The sequence below is a fragment of the Platichthys flesus genome, chromosome 18 (assembly GCF_949316205.1).
Source record: "Platichthys flesus chromosome 18, fPlaFle2.1, whole genome shotgun sequence".
NCBI classification, from domain to species: Eukaryota; Metazoa; Chordata; class Actinopteri; order Pleuronectiformes; family Pleuronectidae; genus Platichthys; species Platichthys flesus.
Genome location: NC_084962.1, coordinates 20,695,167 through 20,712,493, shown reverse-complemented (window position 1 = coordinate 20,712,493; position 17,327 = coordinate 20,695,167). Strand labels below are relative to the sequence as shown.

Here is a 17,327-nt window from a genome sequence, read left to right as displayed (position 1 = left end):
ATTTGGATATTCAACCTGGGAACAATGTCAGAGGCTGAGTAGGATTATTAAAATCACATCGGAGCCTGGTCGTCCTCTGAGGAAACTGAGCAGGAACAACAAGCTGCAGTTTGAGTTCTCTGTTTGTTTCCTTGATAACAACACAAGAAAAGAAACTTCAGATTAACTGTCAACAAACTGGAGGCAAACACTGAAATGATGTTTAATATCAACAGCACAAACCACAGCCTGAGATGTGAAAGGATCCGTGTGAAGCAACTGTTACTGCTTCTGTCTGAGAGTCACAGAACCGCAAAATAACCACAAAGAGACACACAACGACGACACCAGTAACAAGTCACTCACAGGACGTTTCCTGTTCTTTGACTTCATCACATAAATTAACAAATCTTTATCACAAACCTTTTGTTCATTTTGAGTTTTCTTAAATCGACCCCAGAGATAAAAAGACCCCAGGGGGCCCCTTGACCCTTTGGTCCCTTGACCCTGGACGATCTACTCCCGCGTGTCCATCTGTCCTTAAACGCCCCACACGTGATGTTAATGGATCATAAATAAATGCCCATATTTCCTGCGTCACCTGAAGGCAGCAGCACCCGACTTCGTGACGTCACCACACTGGACTTCCTGGAGGAGCCGCCGCTGCTAGCTCTGTAGCTAACTGTTTAGCTAGCTCTGTAGCTAACGGTTTAGCTAGCTCTGTAGCTAGCCCCTCGGTCCTCAACATGGATTCAATCAACAAAGACGCGTTTAATTAACACGGTCATCGACGCAGTGAGTTAATTAAAGTCCGTCTCTTCGCCAGTGAGTCACCACCCTGACGTCATGATGGCGTCCAGCTACAGCGCTAAAGACGAAGACGGACACATCACGGTGACCGGGCCCGGGGGCGCAGCCCTGCGGAGCAAGAAGCCCGAGAACACCGCGTTCAAACAGCAGCGACTCCCGGCGTGGCAGCCCATCCTCACCGCGGGCACCGTGCTCCCGGCCTTCTTCATCATCGGACTCATCTTCATCCCCATCGGCATCGGCCTGTTCGTCACGTCCAACAACATCAGGGAGTTCGAGGTACGATCATAACAACATGCCAACTAACTAACCAATTAACTAACCTACTGACTAATCAACTAACTCACTATCAATTAATTAACTAACGAACTATAACTCATAATAACACAACATCAGGGAGTTCGAGGTACGATCATAACAACATGCCAACTAACTAACCAATTAACTAACCTACTGACTAATCAACTAACTCACTATCAATTAATTAATTAACTGACTAACTCACTAACCAGCTGACTAACTTACTATAACTCATAATAACACAACATCAGGGAGTTCGAGGTACGATCATAACAACATGCCAACTAACTAACTAACCAATTAACTAGCCTACTAACTAATCCACTAACTCACTATCAATTAACTGACTAACTCACTTACCAGCTGACTAACTTACTATAACTAATAATAACACAACATCAGGGAGTTTGAGATACAATCATAGCAACATGCCAACTAACCAACCAACCAGCTGTAACTCGTACTGACTCACTAACAATAATTAATAGTAACTCCACCAACAACACAACACCAGGGAGTGACGACTATAAGTAACTAACTATAACTCATTATATCTAACTAACTATAACTCGTAGTAGTTAACTCGCCACCAACTCTTTGTCTTGCCTCTTTTCTGTAAATCAGGTTTGAACTTTTACTTTGAAAAGTTCTCCATCTAGTTGATCTCTGTGTACTGGGGCAGCTAACTGGTTTGGGTTCTGCGCCACAGATTGACTACACAGGAGTGGACGAGTCCAGTCCCTGTTTCAACTGCTCCCAGAACTTCAGCTGGAACAGCACTCGGCCGTGCACATGTTCGATTCCCTTCTCCCTGGAGCATTCGTACGAGGTGAGCCGCCCGCTCTCAGGATCCTCTCATGGAAACACTCACTCTCCATCAGAGGTGTTTCACTTCCTGCTTTTCTCTTCATCAACAGAATAACGTCTTCATGTATTATGGCCTCTCCAACTTCTACCAAAACCACCGCCGCTACGTCAAGTCCAGAGATGACAGCCAGCTGAACGGACACCTGGGGTCCCTCAAGGTAGGACATGTCCCCCAGGGACGAGCAGGATCCACATGAGATCTGTCTCCAGGATCTGTAGTTACCTGCTTCTGCTCATTCAGGGGACATCTTGTCCAACCAGGCTTTTTACTGTTAAAGAGCAAGAGGGAGTTCATTACTGCAGCATCAAACCTCCTTCATCTGCTCCTCACGTCTGTCCTTCATCAAAGTGTCCCTCTCGTCCACAGCAGCCCAGTAAGGAGTGTGAGCCATACGCCAAACATGACAACAAGCCAATAGCACCGTGTGGGGCCATCGCCAACAGCATGTTCAACGGTGAGCCCCTCCCCTCCTCCGTCCACTGGAAACTGTCTTTCTCTGAAGACGTGTGTCTAATAGTCGTCTTCACGTCCCCTGCAGACACGTTGGAGCTGTTTTACAACGACCCGAACGGCACCAAGGTTCTGATTCCTCTCCGAGCGACCGGCATCGCTTGGTGGACGGACAAACATGTGAAGTTCGGGAACCCCGGAGACGGCCTCAACCTGACGGCCGAGTTCCAAGGTGTCCGCTCCTCGTGAAACCTTCTGTCTGTCCTCAGTGTGTCTCACGAGACGTGACTCAACCCTCTGTCTTCAGTGTGTCTCACGAGACGTGACTCAACCCTCTGTCCTCAGCGGACACAGTGGCTGAGTTTCAGAGTGTTGAGAAAGAAACCATGACATTTGACAGAGATGTTGTTCATCTGGATTCACTCCCACGTTTCACCCCCTCTCGCCCTCGGTGCCTATAAATAACAAAAACTGAGACGTCAAAACTCGTTTAAATATCATCATGCTAGAATCACTGAGCAATAATCAATTCTTCTATTCAACCGCTGCTGATGTTTGCTTCTCACTCAGGAACGACGAAGCCGGTGAACTGGCGCAAGCCGGTCTACGAGCTGGACTCCGACCCGCTGAACAACGGCTTCATCAACGAGGACTTCATCGTGTGGATGAGGACCGCCGCTCTGCCGACCTTCAGGAAGCTCTACCGCATCATCAGCAGGAGGGACAACATGGTTCCCACTCTGCTCCGAGGGAACTACACCCTGGAGGTCGTCTACAGTATCCTCCAAGCATTTCATGACTCAGCAGGTTTATACAGATTATTATCATATTATTTATAACGTCAGTTAACATTTTCCTCTCAATCTCTAGTTTCACCTCTTCAATACAGCGGATGTCCACTTGGAGTCAAACAGACAGTCGAGTTTTAAACGGTGAACACTGTGAAACGTTTCCTTCTTTAACCCGAGGAATCCAGATTATCCTGTTCGCAGCTTCGAGGGCAGGAAGCGGATGATCCTGAGCACCATCTCCTGGATGGGAGGAAAGAACCCCTTCCTGGGCATCGCCTACATCACCGTGGGCTCCGTCTGCTTCTTCCTGGGCGTCGTCCTGCTCATCATCCACCACAAATACGGGAATCGCAACAACAGCGCTGACATCTCCAACTGAGGCCCCCCCCCCCCCCCCCCCACACGCAGCTCATGTGATCATGTGACACGTCCGTCCTGGTAAACGTTCATGTGGTGACCAGAATATCAGCATCTAGTAACTTGCTCTGTCCACTTTGTTCCTTCATAAAATATGACAATATGTCAACGAGTCACACTTTCTGCTGCTTTTAGAGAAAAATGTATAAAATCAGATTTCACATTTACCATGAATAAATTTCACAAAACGGTGGAAAATAATTTTGTATTGAAATGGAGCTTTAACCACCTGAAGAGTTAAACTTCTACAGTTACAAAGCAAGAGGTCACAGAGGAAATGCTCCTGTTGGTTTAAGATGAGAAGATGATATGGAACCTGTCTGACTGTAATGTTTCAGATTCCTGGTTTTGTTACTTTACTGTGTCGCTCGTATCTGACTATCCCGTTAATTTAGTCATTTTAAAAGTTAATACTAATGTAGATTTCTTTCAGCCAGAGGACAAATCAAACGTAATATTGTCCCACAATAGTTATATCCTGACATCATAGGGCGTCTTATTGACCGGACTCTATCGTAATGTGAATTCATTTCAAGCCCAAAACGTGTCCTCAAATCTCAGTGAAAAGAAATTCTGCCCAAGAAATTTGAGTTTGAAAGTTTCCGGTAACTTTCCAAACCGTCAGGTCAATGAGGAGGTCGTTGTTTCTTACTCCTGAGCCGCATGCTGGGATGTGACCATCCAGCCGCATGCTGGGATGTGACCATCCAGCCGCATGCTGGGATGTGACCATTGAGCCGCATGCAGCCGCTCGTCTTTCTGCCTCTAAACTCACATTGAGCCGTTGTCCAGTTTAGCACTTGAACTCGTGCTGAGCGAGTCTCGCCTCGGAGGGAACTGTCTGAAAATGTTTTGTTGTTTTTTGTATTTATTTTCAGAATGTGAAGAGATGTTTGCCTGGTGAAGCCAGTATTTGCACGTCAGACCTCAGGGGTTTGAATCTAAAGTGATTTTAAAGTTTGCTGCACTTGAACACGCTGTTGTTGCTTCGCTCTGTCGTTCACACGTAACAATAATGCAGCATGATGAAATAAATGTGATTAAATATTTCTGTGGTGTCACTCAACATTTACACGACAGTCGAGTAGTTTAACAGCTGAATATGAGCCAAGCACATTAAACCTGTCAAATAGAAGCTGCATGTGAACATGTGCTGAGTAAAGATGTTTATTTTGTGTTTCTGAGATGCACTCGATTTTGTTTTGATACTTCATCTGTTGTGTTGTTGCTCTAAAGTAATAAATCTGTCATATGGATGAAAACTGTTTGCTCTTTACTTTACTAAGATATTCCTTCACTCAAATGTTTGAATAAATTAAATTAAATTTGAGAGCTTTGTATTATGATCTAAATATACAGTCACATTTCAAATTAATGTATTTATATTATCATTTTAATATAACAGCTGGTAAATAATCACGTATAAACACTAAGGACACTATTTTTGCACAATGAAAACAATGCAATCCTTGTGTCTGAGATGAAGTTGAACACTTTCTTCTTCTTGGTGATCAGTTGTCAGGTCATCAAACTGAAACACGTCTTTTCAGACACAAACAGCTGCAGAATGTTTACAATCTTTGAAAGTATTGTAAATATGAATGTTTGATGATGGAGAACTTGTGGGTCTCTGCTGCTGACACACAAGGTCTGAGCTGTTTTATCAAAGTTTTATCAGATGCACCTTAACAATAAATCTCGTACACACTTTCTGTGCTTTTACACCAGCTACACAAAAAAATACAATAATAAAAACACATAATTTCATTGATGTATTATTTATTCTGGGTTTCTCTACTAATACATCCAGATATCTGACAGGCAGACAACATTTATTTATGCATTTATACAATAACTGTATTTTTACATTGATTATTTCTATATTTCTATGTGTATCGACTTATTTCTGCATTATACTAATTATACTATTTTATATTATTATATTACACAACATTATATACTCGTATTGTCGTATATGCTAAACGGTCTTTCTGTCTAGACGGTCTGACTGTCTGTCTGTCTGGCTAGTCTGTCTGGACTGCCTGTCTGTCTGTCTAGACTGTCTGGACTGTCTGTCTAGACAGTCTCTCTGTCTAGACGGTCTAGACTGTCTGTCTATACTGTCTGTCTAAACGGTCTTTCTGTCTAGACGGTCTGTCTAGACTGTCTGTCTGGACTGTCTAGACGGTTTGTCTAGACGGTCTGATTGTCTGTCTGTCTGGCTAGTCTGTCTGGACTGTCTGTCTAGACGGTCTAGACTGTCTGTCTGGACTGTCGGTCTAGACGGACTGTCTGTCTAGACTGTTTAGACTGTCTGTCTGGACTGTCTGTCTAGACAGTCTGTCTGTCTAGTCTGTCTGGACTGTCTGTCTGTCTAGACTGTCTGGACTGTCTGTCTAGAAAGTCTGTCTGTCTAGACGGTCTAGACTGTCTGTCTATACTGTCTGTCTAAACGGTCTTTCTGTCTAGACGGTCTGACTGTCTGTCTGTCTAGACTGTCTGTCTAGACTGTCTGTCTGGACTGTCTAGACGGTCTGTCTAGACGGTCTGATTGTCTGTCTGTCTGGCTAGTCTGTCTGGACTGTCTGTCTAGACGGTCTAGACTGTCTGTCTGGACTGTCTGTCTAAACGGTCTGTCTGTCTAGACTGTCTGTCTGGACTGTCTGTCTAGACGGTCTCACTGTCTGTCTGGACTGTCTGTCTAGACGGTCTGTCTGTCTAGACGGTCTGTCTGTCTAGACGGACTGTCTGTCTAGACTGTTTAGACTGTCTGTCAATACTGTCTGTCTAAACGGTCTTTCTGTCTAGATGGTCTGGATTGTCTGTCTGGACTGTCTGTCTAGACGGTCTGACTGTCTGTCTGTCTGGCTAGTCTGTCTGGACTGTCTGTCTGTCTAGACTGTCTGTCTAGACGGTCTAGACTGTCTGTCTGGACTGTCTAGACTGTCTGTCTAGACGGTCTGATTGTCTGTCTGTCTGGCTAGTCTGTCTGGACTGTCTGTCTGTCTAGACTGTCTGGACTGTCTGTCTATACGGTCTAGACTGTCTGTCTATACTGTCTGTCTAAACGGTCTTTCTGTCTAGACGGTCTGACTGTCTGTCTGTCTAGACTGTCTAGACTGTCTGTCTAGACGGTCTGTCTAGACGGTCTGATTGTCTGTTTGTCTGGCTAGTCTGTCTGGACTGTCTGTCTAGACGGTCTAGACTGTCTGTCTGTCTAGACTGTCTAGACTGTCTGTCTGGACTGTCTGTCTAGACGGTCTGACTGTCTGTCTGTCTAGACTGTCTAGACTGTCTGTCTGGACTGTCTGTCTAGACAGTCTGTCTGTCTAGACTGTCTGGACTGTCTGGACTGTCTGTCTGGACTGTCTGTCTAGACGGTCTAGACTGTCTCGACTGTCTGGACTCTTTGGACTGTCTGTCTAGACAGTCAGTCTATCTAGACGGACTGTCTTTCTAGACTGTTTAGACTGTCTGTCTGGACTGTCTGTCTAGACGTTCTCACTGTCTGTCTGGACTGTCTGTCTAGACTGTCTGTCTGGACTGTCTGTCTGGACAAAAAGCCCTGATGACGCTAAGACGTGTCGAGCCCGATCCCGTCCGGACCGGACAGCGTCGTGTTGATTCGAGGTTCAGGTGGGAAAGGCAATGATTAGACAAATTCAATGTTCAAAAGTTTCACAGTAACAAGTTTATTACATAAGAACAATACTTACAGAGAGTCTCTGGGGTTCTGCTGCACGCACCAGCTTTACTGGATCATGTCGAGAAGAAGCGCACACACATCCCAAGTCCACAGTATTTAAAAAGACACAGGGGGCAGCACAGAGACGGTTCTTTTTCTTTGAGGGAATTCAGTTATTGACCAGATGTATACTGTTTTCTCAACGTGCAGTTTTTTGCAAACACATCACTACTGTGGCCTTGGCAAACAGGCAGTCCGTTACAGCGGTGGGACACAGCAGATTAGACAGAGAGGAGGATTTCATATCTTTTTCTCACCACGTTTTATGAAGCATCTCTTTGTTTTAGTTCTGGCATGTCCTCCTCTCTCTTTCCTGAGAACCTGTGCTTGTTGTGCAAACTCTGCAGAGCCTACCATTACAAAGACTCAATGGCAACTCCAGTCTGAGAACTTCATTATTTCAAATCTCAAGATGAATTTCCATCACACACTTTTCTCCGAATTGTATTTGGCAGTCAGATTGACACTCATGTGGACACATGCTCATGTGCCTGGTTACCAGTCAGTTGCAAACGGCCGGATTCTTGTTTTGTCTCTTTCTGTGGTCGTGCCCTGGGCTGATCCTGTGTCTGAGTCAAAAAGATAGACATCATTCCAAGAACAGAAACAGTTGAATAAGCTTATTTCAAAGTATTGTCTGGGTATCAAGTTCCTGTTTTCACCTGTCTGGCTCGCAGTCTGTTTGAGGAACCAACTGTCATAAACATGTTTTTTAGTTACACAGGTTACAGTGACAGTTTATACTTTGTATTGTGCATTATTGATTATATGGACTATGCAGCTGAAATTATTCATAGGTCACAGGAAAAATATAGTCACAAGATACAGAGAAACATAGATATCTCAACAGACGCAAAAGGAATTTATGACACATGACACACGGAGCTTCTCTTTCCAGCTTCTCCTTCCTCTTCTCCATCCCTATCCCCCTTCCCCGGAATCCCTTTGCTTTATCACCCGCAGATCCAGGGCCTCTGTGGCCGCACCATGGATTAAGGTTTGTGGATCACGCACCGGGGGTCGTGGTGGTGGATCCAGTGTGGAGGTTTCTGAGTCCTATGGGCTCATCGTGGTGCTGGTGGCGGACCCTGTGTCGAGTTGGCATTGGGTACGGGCGGTGGACCAGGACCGCGGCGGTGGTTCATGGTGGCTTGTGATGGGTCCTGTTGGGCGGCGGTGGACGGGGACTGAGGACTGGAGTGGCGTCTGGTCTGGATGGTGGATCGTGGTCCTGCTGGTTGCTGACCATGGACTGTGATTGCAGCGGGACTGCTTGGCATGTCATGTTGGGGTTGTCCTTCGGGATGTCTACCCTCATCAATGCTGCTAGAGACTTTGATTATTGATGATGTTCTCCTACACGTGGCATCTATTGCAATTCTGTCCGTCCTGGGAGAGGGATCCCTCACATGTGTCTCTCTGAGGTTTCTACGTATTTGTACCTGTTAAAGGGTTTTTAGTAGTTTTTCCTGACCCTTGCTGAGGGTTAAGGACAGAGGATATCACACACATGTAGACCCAAACTGTGTTCACAAATACGATGTCCCAACAAAACAGAGCCAACACAATATCGTTAGTATCATGAAGAATATGTTTTAATGGGATTTACTTCAACGAGCTGCAATCCACCAAAGAAAAGATTGATTGAAAAGTTATCAAACAGTTGCATGAAGCCAGAGCAGCTGCAGCGACATCTCAGCACAACACATCAGTGTCATGTCGGTAACACACCAGAGTTTCTCAAGAAGAAACAGTCTGACTTCATAGTTTCACAAGAAACGATGTGAAAAGTCTCCAGAACATCAGCCACAGCACTGGAGGCTTCTCATGAAGCCAAAAGGCCTTTCACCACAGCTGAGGACCTGCTACTTCCAGCTGCTGCTGTACTGACCGAGACGATGCTGGACACAAACACAGCAGATCAGTTCTAAACTGGGTCTTTGTCAAATGACACTTTGCTGCAGAATAGAAACGATGGAACAGACATTGTTGATGAAGTTGTGTAGAAACTTGTTGAAGCATTTTCACTGCAGCTGGATGAATGGACAGACGTCAGTGGAAAGACACAGCTTATTGCTCTGGTGAGAAACATTGATACTGATGCTGTGTTGCACTTGAATGAAAACATATTTCAAAGAGGGAACATTGTTGAAAAGAGTTTGAGAACCAGTTCTGTAGGTCACTGCATCACCTTCACCTCCATCTTTAACCCTTTGTTATCACACTTCCTTATTAACATTTGTATTTGTGTTGTTCTGTGAAGCATATTGAAATACACTAATCTGATGAAAGGTGCTGTACAGATGATAGACTGATTGATTGATTGATTGATTGATTGATTGATTGATTCATTCATTGATTGTGTATCCTACAGATCCAGGGTGGTGATGATGCAGTGACCTACAGCACTGTGGAAGCTCCCTCCTCTTCTACTGGACCCTCAGCTGATCCCAGCAGCCATGAAGAGACTCGTCCCGGTGATTCCTCCACGGAGCAGCAGTGAAGACAGGGTGAGAGGACAGAGTCTGTGGGACAATGAAATCAAAAGCAGACAAACTTCAAGAATCAATAAAATGGCTGAAAACTGGTTAAATCCAGTCCACACGGTAAAAGTGAGTTTTATATAAATCTTCACAGACTGTCGGGCCTTGGCAGTGGTTTAAACTAAATCAAAGTTTCATCTGGGAATGTTCCCACCTTTGTTTCTTTTCTATATAATGAGAATCACATTATTAGAGTGACTTTGTTTTCACAGCAGAAAGTTGTAACAAATTAATCCTGATGTAAAAATATCAAAGTCAAATGAAACTCTGCTATTGTATGAATGTGACGTTGGCATAGAGGCTGCTGGGATCAGCTGAGGGTCCAGTAGAAGAGGAGGGAGCTTCCACAGTGCTGAAGGCCACTGCAACATCACCACCCTGGATCTGGAGGATATACAATCAATCAATCAATCAATCAGTCAATCAATCAATCAATCAATCAATCAATCAATCAATCAGTCAATCAATCAATCAATCAATCAATCAATCAATCAATCAATCAATCAATCAATCAGTCAATCAGTCAATCAATCAATCAATCAATCAATCAGTCTCCCTCAGTGAACTATTGTCAGATGATAAGCTTATGTCATTTGAACAGCTTACTAACAAATACAAATTGTCCTAACAAGATTTCTTTAAATACGTCATTATATCACTCATAGCACAACCCTTATTGATCACCCTGAAATATCTGCTGTTGAGAGGATTCTGTTTCATCAACAATTGAAAGTGTCTCTGAGCTCATTTTACCATGAACTTAATGGTTTTTCTACTACTGGTGCGCAGGGGGTCAGAGGTGTGTGGGAGAGGGAGTTGTATGTGACCATAGATGAAGACAAGTGGGATACCATTTGGTCTCTTGGGTTAAAGTTATGAGTGAAATAGAGAGAATTTTTCATTTTAATATAGGAATGGACCCCACATCCCTGATTCTAGGTCTCCCAAGTGACTGTTTGAAAACAGCAGTCAACAAAAGATTGTATAATATTTTAATGTTTGCAGCTAGGAAAAATATTCTTTTGTTTTTCTGAACTGATCCCTTTAGAATATCTTACGTCAAACATCACAGTGTAGATCAGTTCTAGAGAGTGTGGCGCCCATTTTTGGACTATATCGGTCCAGACCTTTCCTCCACCCTATTAAAAGGACTGCTGTGGACTTGAACGACATTTGTGTTCTGTGAGATTCACCACCTCTTGCATCATGCCATATGTTCATCCCTCATGTAAGAGCTGTCATGTATGTTTTGTGTTTGTTTTGTTTTGTGTCTATCAGTCAATCATCTGTACAGCACCTTTCATCAGGCTAGTGTAGTTCAATGTGCTTCACAGATCACAACAAATACACATGTTGCTAAGGAATATGATAAATATGGATTTAAAAACAAACAAAACCATCACAGCATAACAACATGTATCAAAACACAAAGAAACATCCAGAACTTTAACTTTCACATTAAAACTTTAGAACTTAAGATGACATCATTATTTCATGGTGTTATTACAAGATAAATAAAAACTTGGAGGAGGTATAAACTCTATAAGTGACATGTTAGTTTCATCTGTGAATGTTCTCACCTTGTTTCTTCTCCATCTGATGAGAATCACAACCAATATCACGATCGAGGCAAAACCCACAACCAGACGAATGTACCACCACCAGTCTGTGAACAGAATGACGAGAGCTTCAGTTTCCTGTTCAGTCCAACTTCCTGTATTTACACATGTTATTAACATGAACTCCATCAACACGCAGCAGCACAGAGATGAATGAGAGGTGCAGTGAATATTCAGTACCTGTTGTCATCTCATTGTTTCCTGGAGCTGGTTCGTTCTTTCCTTCTTAAGAAAAAGAAATGTGTTAACAAATGGAATTTATTGGATCAGGAGCAGTTCATCGTGTTCTGTGTTTTCTCACCTGATGACGGAGGGATGAAGGAAAACTTTTCCTCTTTGTCACCATCATTCACTTCACATGTTAATGAGCTATAGTTCTTCATCTTGTGATCAAAATGGGATTTTGAGAAGCTCACATTGGCCGAGCAGATAGACTGTGATGTCTTCAGGTCTTTGTTGTTTTCAGTCACATCTTTGTTCATAAACAGCCACTTCACTGTGAGGTCACAGCCTCTATATGGTGACACAGAGCAGCTCAACGTCACCTCATCACTTCTCTTCTGCTCAGTCACTGGTGATGATGGAGATATTGAGAGAGAAAGATAACATGAGTGAAACTATGTCCATCAGAATGATCAGAATTATCATAATGTTTTTATGAAGAGACTCTTTTACTCACCGTTGACAACAGAGAGAGTAACCACATGATCTTCATATGTTTGTGTTGTCAGGTCAGACTGTCTGCAGACGTATTGACCAGCATCTTCAGCTGTGACCTCCCTAATAACCAGAGAACAGTTTGCAGCAAGACGTAGTCTGTCTGCTTTAGATTTGGAAATCACAGATGTGTCGAGCTGCCTGTTTACAAACAGGTTTACTGTTCTAGTCCCCTCTGAATCACTGAAGATCCAGGTAGTAGCTCCACAGTTCACATGATCATCTCTCATCTTGTCACAAGGCAAAGTGACTTCAGCTCCAGCTCTGATGATGATGGAGGAAGATTGGACAGTGAGCACTGTGGAGGAAATGAGAGAGAGACAGCAACAATTAAACTAAACCAAGAAAAAGACTCATATTTTCATTCACTTCTGAATGTGAGGATTATTTTAGACATAACTTTGTAAATTAAGACCAAATGGAGCATGACTGACAAGATGAACCTGAAAAACATCAACTCCAGTTTTCTCCCTGCATTTGAATGCCTCAGCCAACCAGTCCAGTTCCAGTCCACGTACTTTTGTCTCCAGACTCATCTATCTGAGTCTAAATCTAATCTGCTAAGTTTTCATTCGAGGAGACAACTGGTCAGAACCTGAAGAAATTCAGACTTGAGATGTGTGAGAGGCCAAAAACCTGAAACCTTGACCTTTAACCTCCAAATCTAACCAGTTAAACCGTGAGTTAATGGGCAGATCAAAATATGAGGAATGATCCAGTACACAAATACACACAACTACAATATCAGAGTACTCATAAGTATCAGTCCCCTGAATGAGCCAGACTTGTGCCACAACACATCAGTGAAACTCTTCACTTTTAAAATCAAACACAAACAATCTGGTGTTATTCTTATTGTTCACACTGGTAAAGTTGTGTAAGTGTATTTATTCTCACCTGTAAATGGAATCAGCACCAGTAGCAGATGTAAAGACATTTGAATCCGTTTGGTTTCATCCATTCTTCTTCTTTCTCTCCTCTGCTTCTCGGTTCTTAGTAAAAAGTGCAATGTGGTGTTTACTTCCTGTTGATCACTTCCCCTCAGTGACATGTCTCCTCTGTCGTCATGTGCTAGTTGCATGTAGAGAAAATATCCATCAGCACCGACTTTCCCCCGTCGACCAGAGACTGTGTGAATATCTGACGATGAACTAATGAGCAGCAGCGACTTTTAGATTCAGACACTTGTCACTCGTTCACATGAGAGATGCAAACATCAGGAGATTCAGTCCAAACAAAGGACGACACACGTCACCTCTGGAGCAGCTTCACATCTGGACTCTGATATTCTACAGGTGGTCCAGCTTGAATTTCTGTCACATGTTTATTGGTTTATTACTGTGATAAAAAAATAATAACAAATTACAAACTTATCTTGAAGTTACTGAATGATTGTAACTTATTCAGGTTCATATTCAAACACATGGAGCCAAGAGCTATTAAACCATTTGTTCAGGTCACATGTGCATGGAGGATTTTACTGTAATAAGATTTAATAACATTATTGACTTGGGCTTCAAAATGTTCACGTGAATCAAATGTGATTCTGTGGTTTCCAGCTGTGGATTGAACTCAGTTTGCCTGTGGACCAATAAAGTAAATGAAGAAGTGACCGTCCGTCATGTCTCAGAGTCGTTGACATATATGGTCACATCTTTAACTTCACATTTTTATTGGTTTATTCCTGTGTTAAAAAAACAATAACAAATTACAAACTTATCTTAATAATAATAATAATAATACATTTTATTTGGAGGCGCCTTTCAAGTCACCCAAGGTCACCTTACAATACAATAGAACAGGATAAAAGATAAAAACATTAAAGATAAAAACAACATTAAAACAGAACATCAACATAAAAACAAGTGAAGTGCACAGGGTCCAGTTTGAACAGGTGAGTTTTGAGTTGAGACTTGAATGATGTGATGGAGTCTGATTGTCTTATGTGTGGGGGGAGGGAGTTCCAGAGCCTGGGTGCTGAGCAGCTGAAGGCTCGGGCACCCATGGTACTGAGGCGTGACGTGGGGATGGTTAGCAGTCCAGAAGAGGATGAGCGGAGGGTGCGGGGGGGAGTGTATTCCTGAAGGAGGTCGAAGAGGTAAGTGGGGGCTAGATTGTGGAGAGCTTTATAGGTGAGGAGAAGGTTTTTGAAGTCGATGCGGTATTGTACAGGGAGCCAGTGAAGTTGGATGAGTACAGGAGTGATGTGATCCGATGATTTGGTACAGGTGATGATCCGGGCGGCCGAGTTCTGAATGATTTGAAGTCTGTTGATGAGTTTGGTGGGGAGTCCGGTGAGGGGGGCATTGCAGTACTCGATGCAGGATGTGACAAATGAGTGGACCAGGATTTCGGTGCTGGACAGGGTCAGTGATGGGCGGAGTCTGGAGATGTTGGAAGAATGCAGTCCGGGTGATGTTTTGAATATGGGGTGCAAATGAAAGGGTGCTGTCCAGAATGACGCCGAGGCTCTTGACTTGGGGGGAGAAGGGTACAGGGAATCCGTCACGATGATGGGTGGAGCTGGGGTGTGTTGGGATTTGGTGATGATGGATTTGGAGCCGATGAGCAGGGCCTCAGTTTTATTGCCGTTTAGCTTTAGGAAGTTCCTGCTCATCCACCTCTGGATGTCATCAAGGCAGGTGATGAGGGAGGTAGGAGGAATGGCAGCGGTCGGTTTAGAGGAGATGTAGATCTGTGTGTCATCGGCGTAGCAATGAAAGTGGACCCCATTTTGAAGTTACTGAATGAATGAAACTTATTCAGGTTCATATTCAAACACATTGAGCCAAGAGCTATTTAACCATTTGTTCAGGTCACATGTGCATGGAGGATCTTTCTGTAATAAGATTTAATAACATTATTGACTTGGGCTTCAAAATGTTCACGTGAATCAAATGTGTTTCTGTGGTTTCCAGCTGTGGATTGAACTCAGTTTGCCTGTGGACCAATAAAGTAAATGAAGAAGTGACCGTCCGTCATGTCTCAGAGTCGTTGTCATATATGGTCACATCTTTAACTTCACTGTGTCTGAAAATAAATCAACACATCATTCAGTGTGACGAGCATCACGGCTTCTTCAGTAGAAACCAGAAGCTGCCTCCCACTTCCTACTCATCTACTGAGAAAGAGATGAAGAAAGAAATGTCTCCAGTCTTTATTATGAAATCTGTTGTTAACACACAAACAAAGACACAACAAAATCAGCATTAAACTCAACAAGAATCTGACCTTGGGTCTGGTTATAGAGTAAATAATAAACTCTACAAAAGAAAATAAACCTTTTATCACATGAATTCATGAGAAACAGTGACATGAACGTGAGGTTCCTGTTTCTCACGTTGACCAACTAGTTCCCTTACAGTGAAAACTGTTGTGCAATAATGAATTAAACGTGATACCATGCAATAGTTTCGGCATTCAATAAATTTGGATATCATAAATAAATATTGACTATTAAAAATATTAATATTAAAGAATAACTTTAATTCATTAAAGTTATCACAGGGCACAATCCTTCAGAAAAACAGAAACGATCCAATTTATTGATTCTCTCATTAAAGTACCAACTATGAATTTGGAACTCTGATTAACAATTAATTTAATAACTATAACCAAAAATGACCATATAGATATTGAGCTAAGTTGAAGGATAAAGAGTTCTTGACAGTGTAGAGGTTGGTAAAATACACTTATGCAACATTAATGAAGAAACATTTGTTAAAGAAAAACATTTAATATGAAAGTGGCGACGCCGGCGAGCTAGTTCTGGCAGGCAACTCGAGCTGCGCTGTGCCAATCATGTGACATACGTCATGTGACCTCAATCTCCACAATCATCTATAATACACAGCCACCTCATCAGGTGGTCTATTTAACCAGAGAGACATTTCCCATCAACCCCTCTTGCTCTCACTGCTGCTGCAGTATGGCCACCAGTTGCTTCAGCGTCTCAGCTGTTGACCAAGTGACCGTTGTTCCTCCGTGGGTCGTTTGTCTCTCTCAGTCCGAGTGAGTCCTCCATGAAGAAGTTCACTTTATTTACGACATGTAGGCTCGGTCCTTCGAGATTCACTACGTGTGAATCGGACGTCAGGCGTCTGCTCCACCAACGTCTCCCTCACCTCGGGGTGTTGTCCCTCGGAGGCAGAGGAAGCACTGGATCCACTGGGGCTTCCATCCTGTTTCCTCTGCTGAATGAAGTCTGCACTGAACGTTATGAATGAAACAATTCAGTCTCGTCACTCCAACAGGATTGGGAGCTGTGGTCCCGTCTCCAGCCATGGGTTCGAGGCTCCTGTCTCCTGACAACGTTCCCTTTCCCAAAGGAATCAAGTTCTAGCAGATCTCCTCAAAGCTTCACCATCCCTGCCAGAGCTGAGCCCTAACACCTGAATGCTGTTCCCCACACTCCCTAAGATGTGGCACAGCTACGCCTGCAGCACTCCATCCTCCATGCTACTCATGCTATGTTGGACACCACAAGAAGGAACATTGACTCTCAAACATCATCTGCACCCTCGATGTTTTAATATGTAATCTCCTCTGCATAATTCCCTTGTAGCATTCCAGATCTCGGAGAACATCACGTCTCTCATGTTCTCCGTGATCTGGAATGCTACAAGGGAATTATGCAGTGGAGATTACATATTAAACCATCGAGGGTGCAGATGATGTTTGAGAGTCAATGTTCCTTCTTGTGGTGTCCAACATAGCATGAGTAGCATGGAGGATGGAGTGCTGCAGGCGTAGCTGTGCCACATCTTAGGGAGTGTGGGGAACAGCATTCAGGTGTTAGGCCTCAGCTCTGGCAGGGATGGTGAAGCTTTGAGGAGATCTGCTAGAACTTGATTCCTTTGGGAAAGGGAACGTTGTCAGGAGACAGGAGCCTCGAACCCATGGCTGGAGACGGGACCACAGCTCCCAATCCTGTTGGAGTGACGAGACTGAATTGTTTCATTCATAACGTTCAGTGCAGACTTCATTCAGCAGAGGAAACAGGATGGAAGCCCCAGTGGATCCAGTGCTTCCTCTGCCTCCGAGGGACAACACCCCGAGGTGAGGGAGACGTTGGTGGAGCAGACGCCT

The 17,327-nt window shown here is 43.6% G+C and overlaps 2 protein-coding genes across 4 annotated transcripts; one reads left to right on the top strand and one right to left on the bottom strand.

Moving 5' to 3' along the window:
- Positions 1-615: 615 nt before the first annotated feature.
- On the top strand, positions 616-4,877 carry LOC133973252 (cell cycle control protein 50A-like). 2 transcript variants are annotated; one of them, XM_062410999.1, is made up of 7 exons: positions 616-1,068; positions 1,799-1,918; positions 2,007-2,114; positions 2,327-2,411; positions 2,496-2,639; positions 2,978-3,184; positions 3,384-4,877. In XM_062410999.1, the coding sequence occupies exons 1-7, from the start codon at positions 826-828 to the stop codon at positions 3,575-3,577; spliced, it is 1,101 nt and encodes a 366-aa protein (XP_062266983.1). In that variant the 5' UTR covers positions 616-825; the 3' UTR covers positions 3,578-4,877. The 2 variants fall into 2 exon arrangements, with proteins under 2 accessions (XP_062266983.1, XP_062266982.1); XM_062410998.1 differs by having other exon boundaries at positions 618-1,068; positions 2,324-2,411.
- Positions 4,878-8,932: 4,055 nt separating this feature from the next.
- Positions 8,933-13,508, bottom strand: LOC133973254 (uncharacterized). 2 transcript variants are annotated; one of them, XM_062411000.1, is made up of 6 exons: positions 13,137-13,508; positions 12,202-12,537; positions 11,824-12,093; positions 11,703-11,747; positions 11,484-11,569; positions 8,933-10,287 (listed from the first exon to the last, which is right to left on the bottom strand). In XM_062411000.1, exons 1-6 carry the CDS (start codon positions 13,318-13,320, stop codon positions 10,174-10,176), a joined length of 1,035 nt encoding a protein of 344 aa, XP_062266984.1. In that variant the 5' UTR covers positions 13,321-13,508; the 3' UTR covers positions 8,933-10,173. The 2 variants fall into 2 exon arrangements, with proteins under 2 accessions (XP_062266984.1, XP_062266985.1); XM_062411001.1 differs by having other exon boundaries at positions 11,703-11,744.
- Between the last annotated feature and the right edge of the window lie 3,819 nt (positions 13,509-17,327).

What these genes read in the sequence shown, in the direction of transcription:
- LOC133973252 (XM_062410998.1), top strand. Translation starts at nt 826, where the DNA reads ATGATGGCGTCCAGCTACAGCGCTAAAGACGAAGACGGACACATCACG. An exon ending in ACAACATCAGGGAGTTCGAG is followed by an intron (nt 1,069 to 1,798) that starts GTACGATCATAA and finishes TCTGCGCCACAG; the next exon opens with ATTGACTACACAGGAGTGGA. An exon ending in GACACCTGGGGTCCCTCAAG is followed by an intron (nt 2,115 to 2,323) that starts GTAGGACATGTC and finishes TCTCGTCCACAG; the next exon opens with CAGCCCAGTAAGGAGTGTGA.
- LOC133973254 (XM_062411000.1), bottom strand. Translation starts at nt 13,320, where the DNA reads ATGCAACTAGCACATGACGACAGAGGAGACATGTCACTGAGGGGAAGT. An exon ending in TACTCTCTCTGTTGTCAACG is followed by an intron (nt 12,094 to 12,201) that starts GTGAGTAAAAGA and finishes CATCATCACCAG; the next exon opens with TGACTGAGCAGAAGAGAAGT. An exon ending in TCAGATGGAGAAGAAACAAG is followed by an intron (nt 10,288 to 11,483) that starts GTGAGAACATTC and finishes TATATCCTCCAG; the next exon opens with ATCCAGGGTGGTGATGTTGC.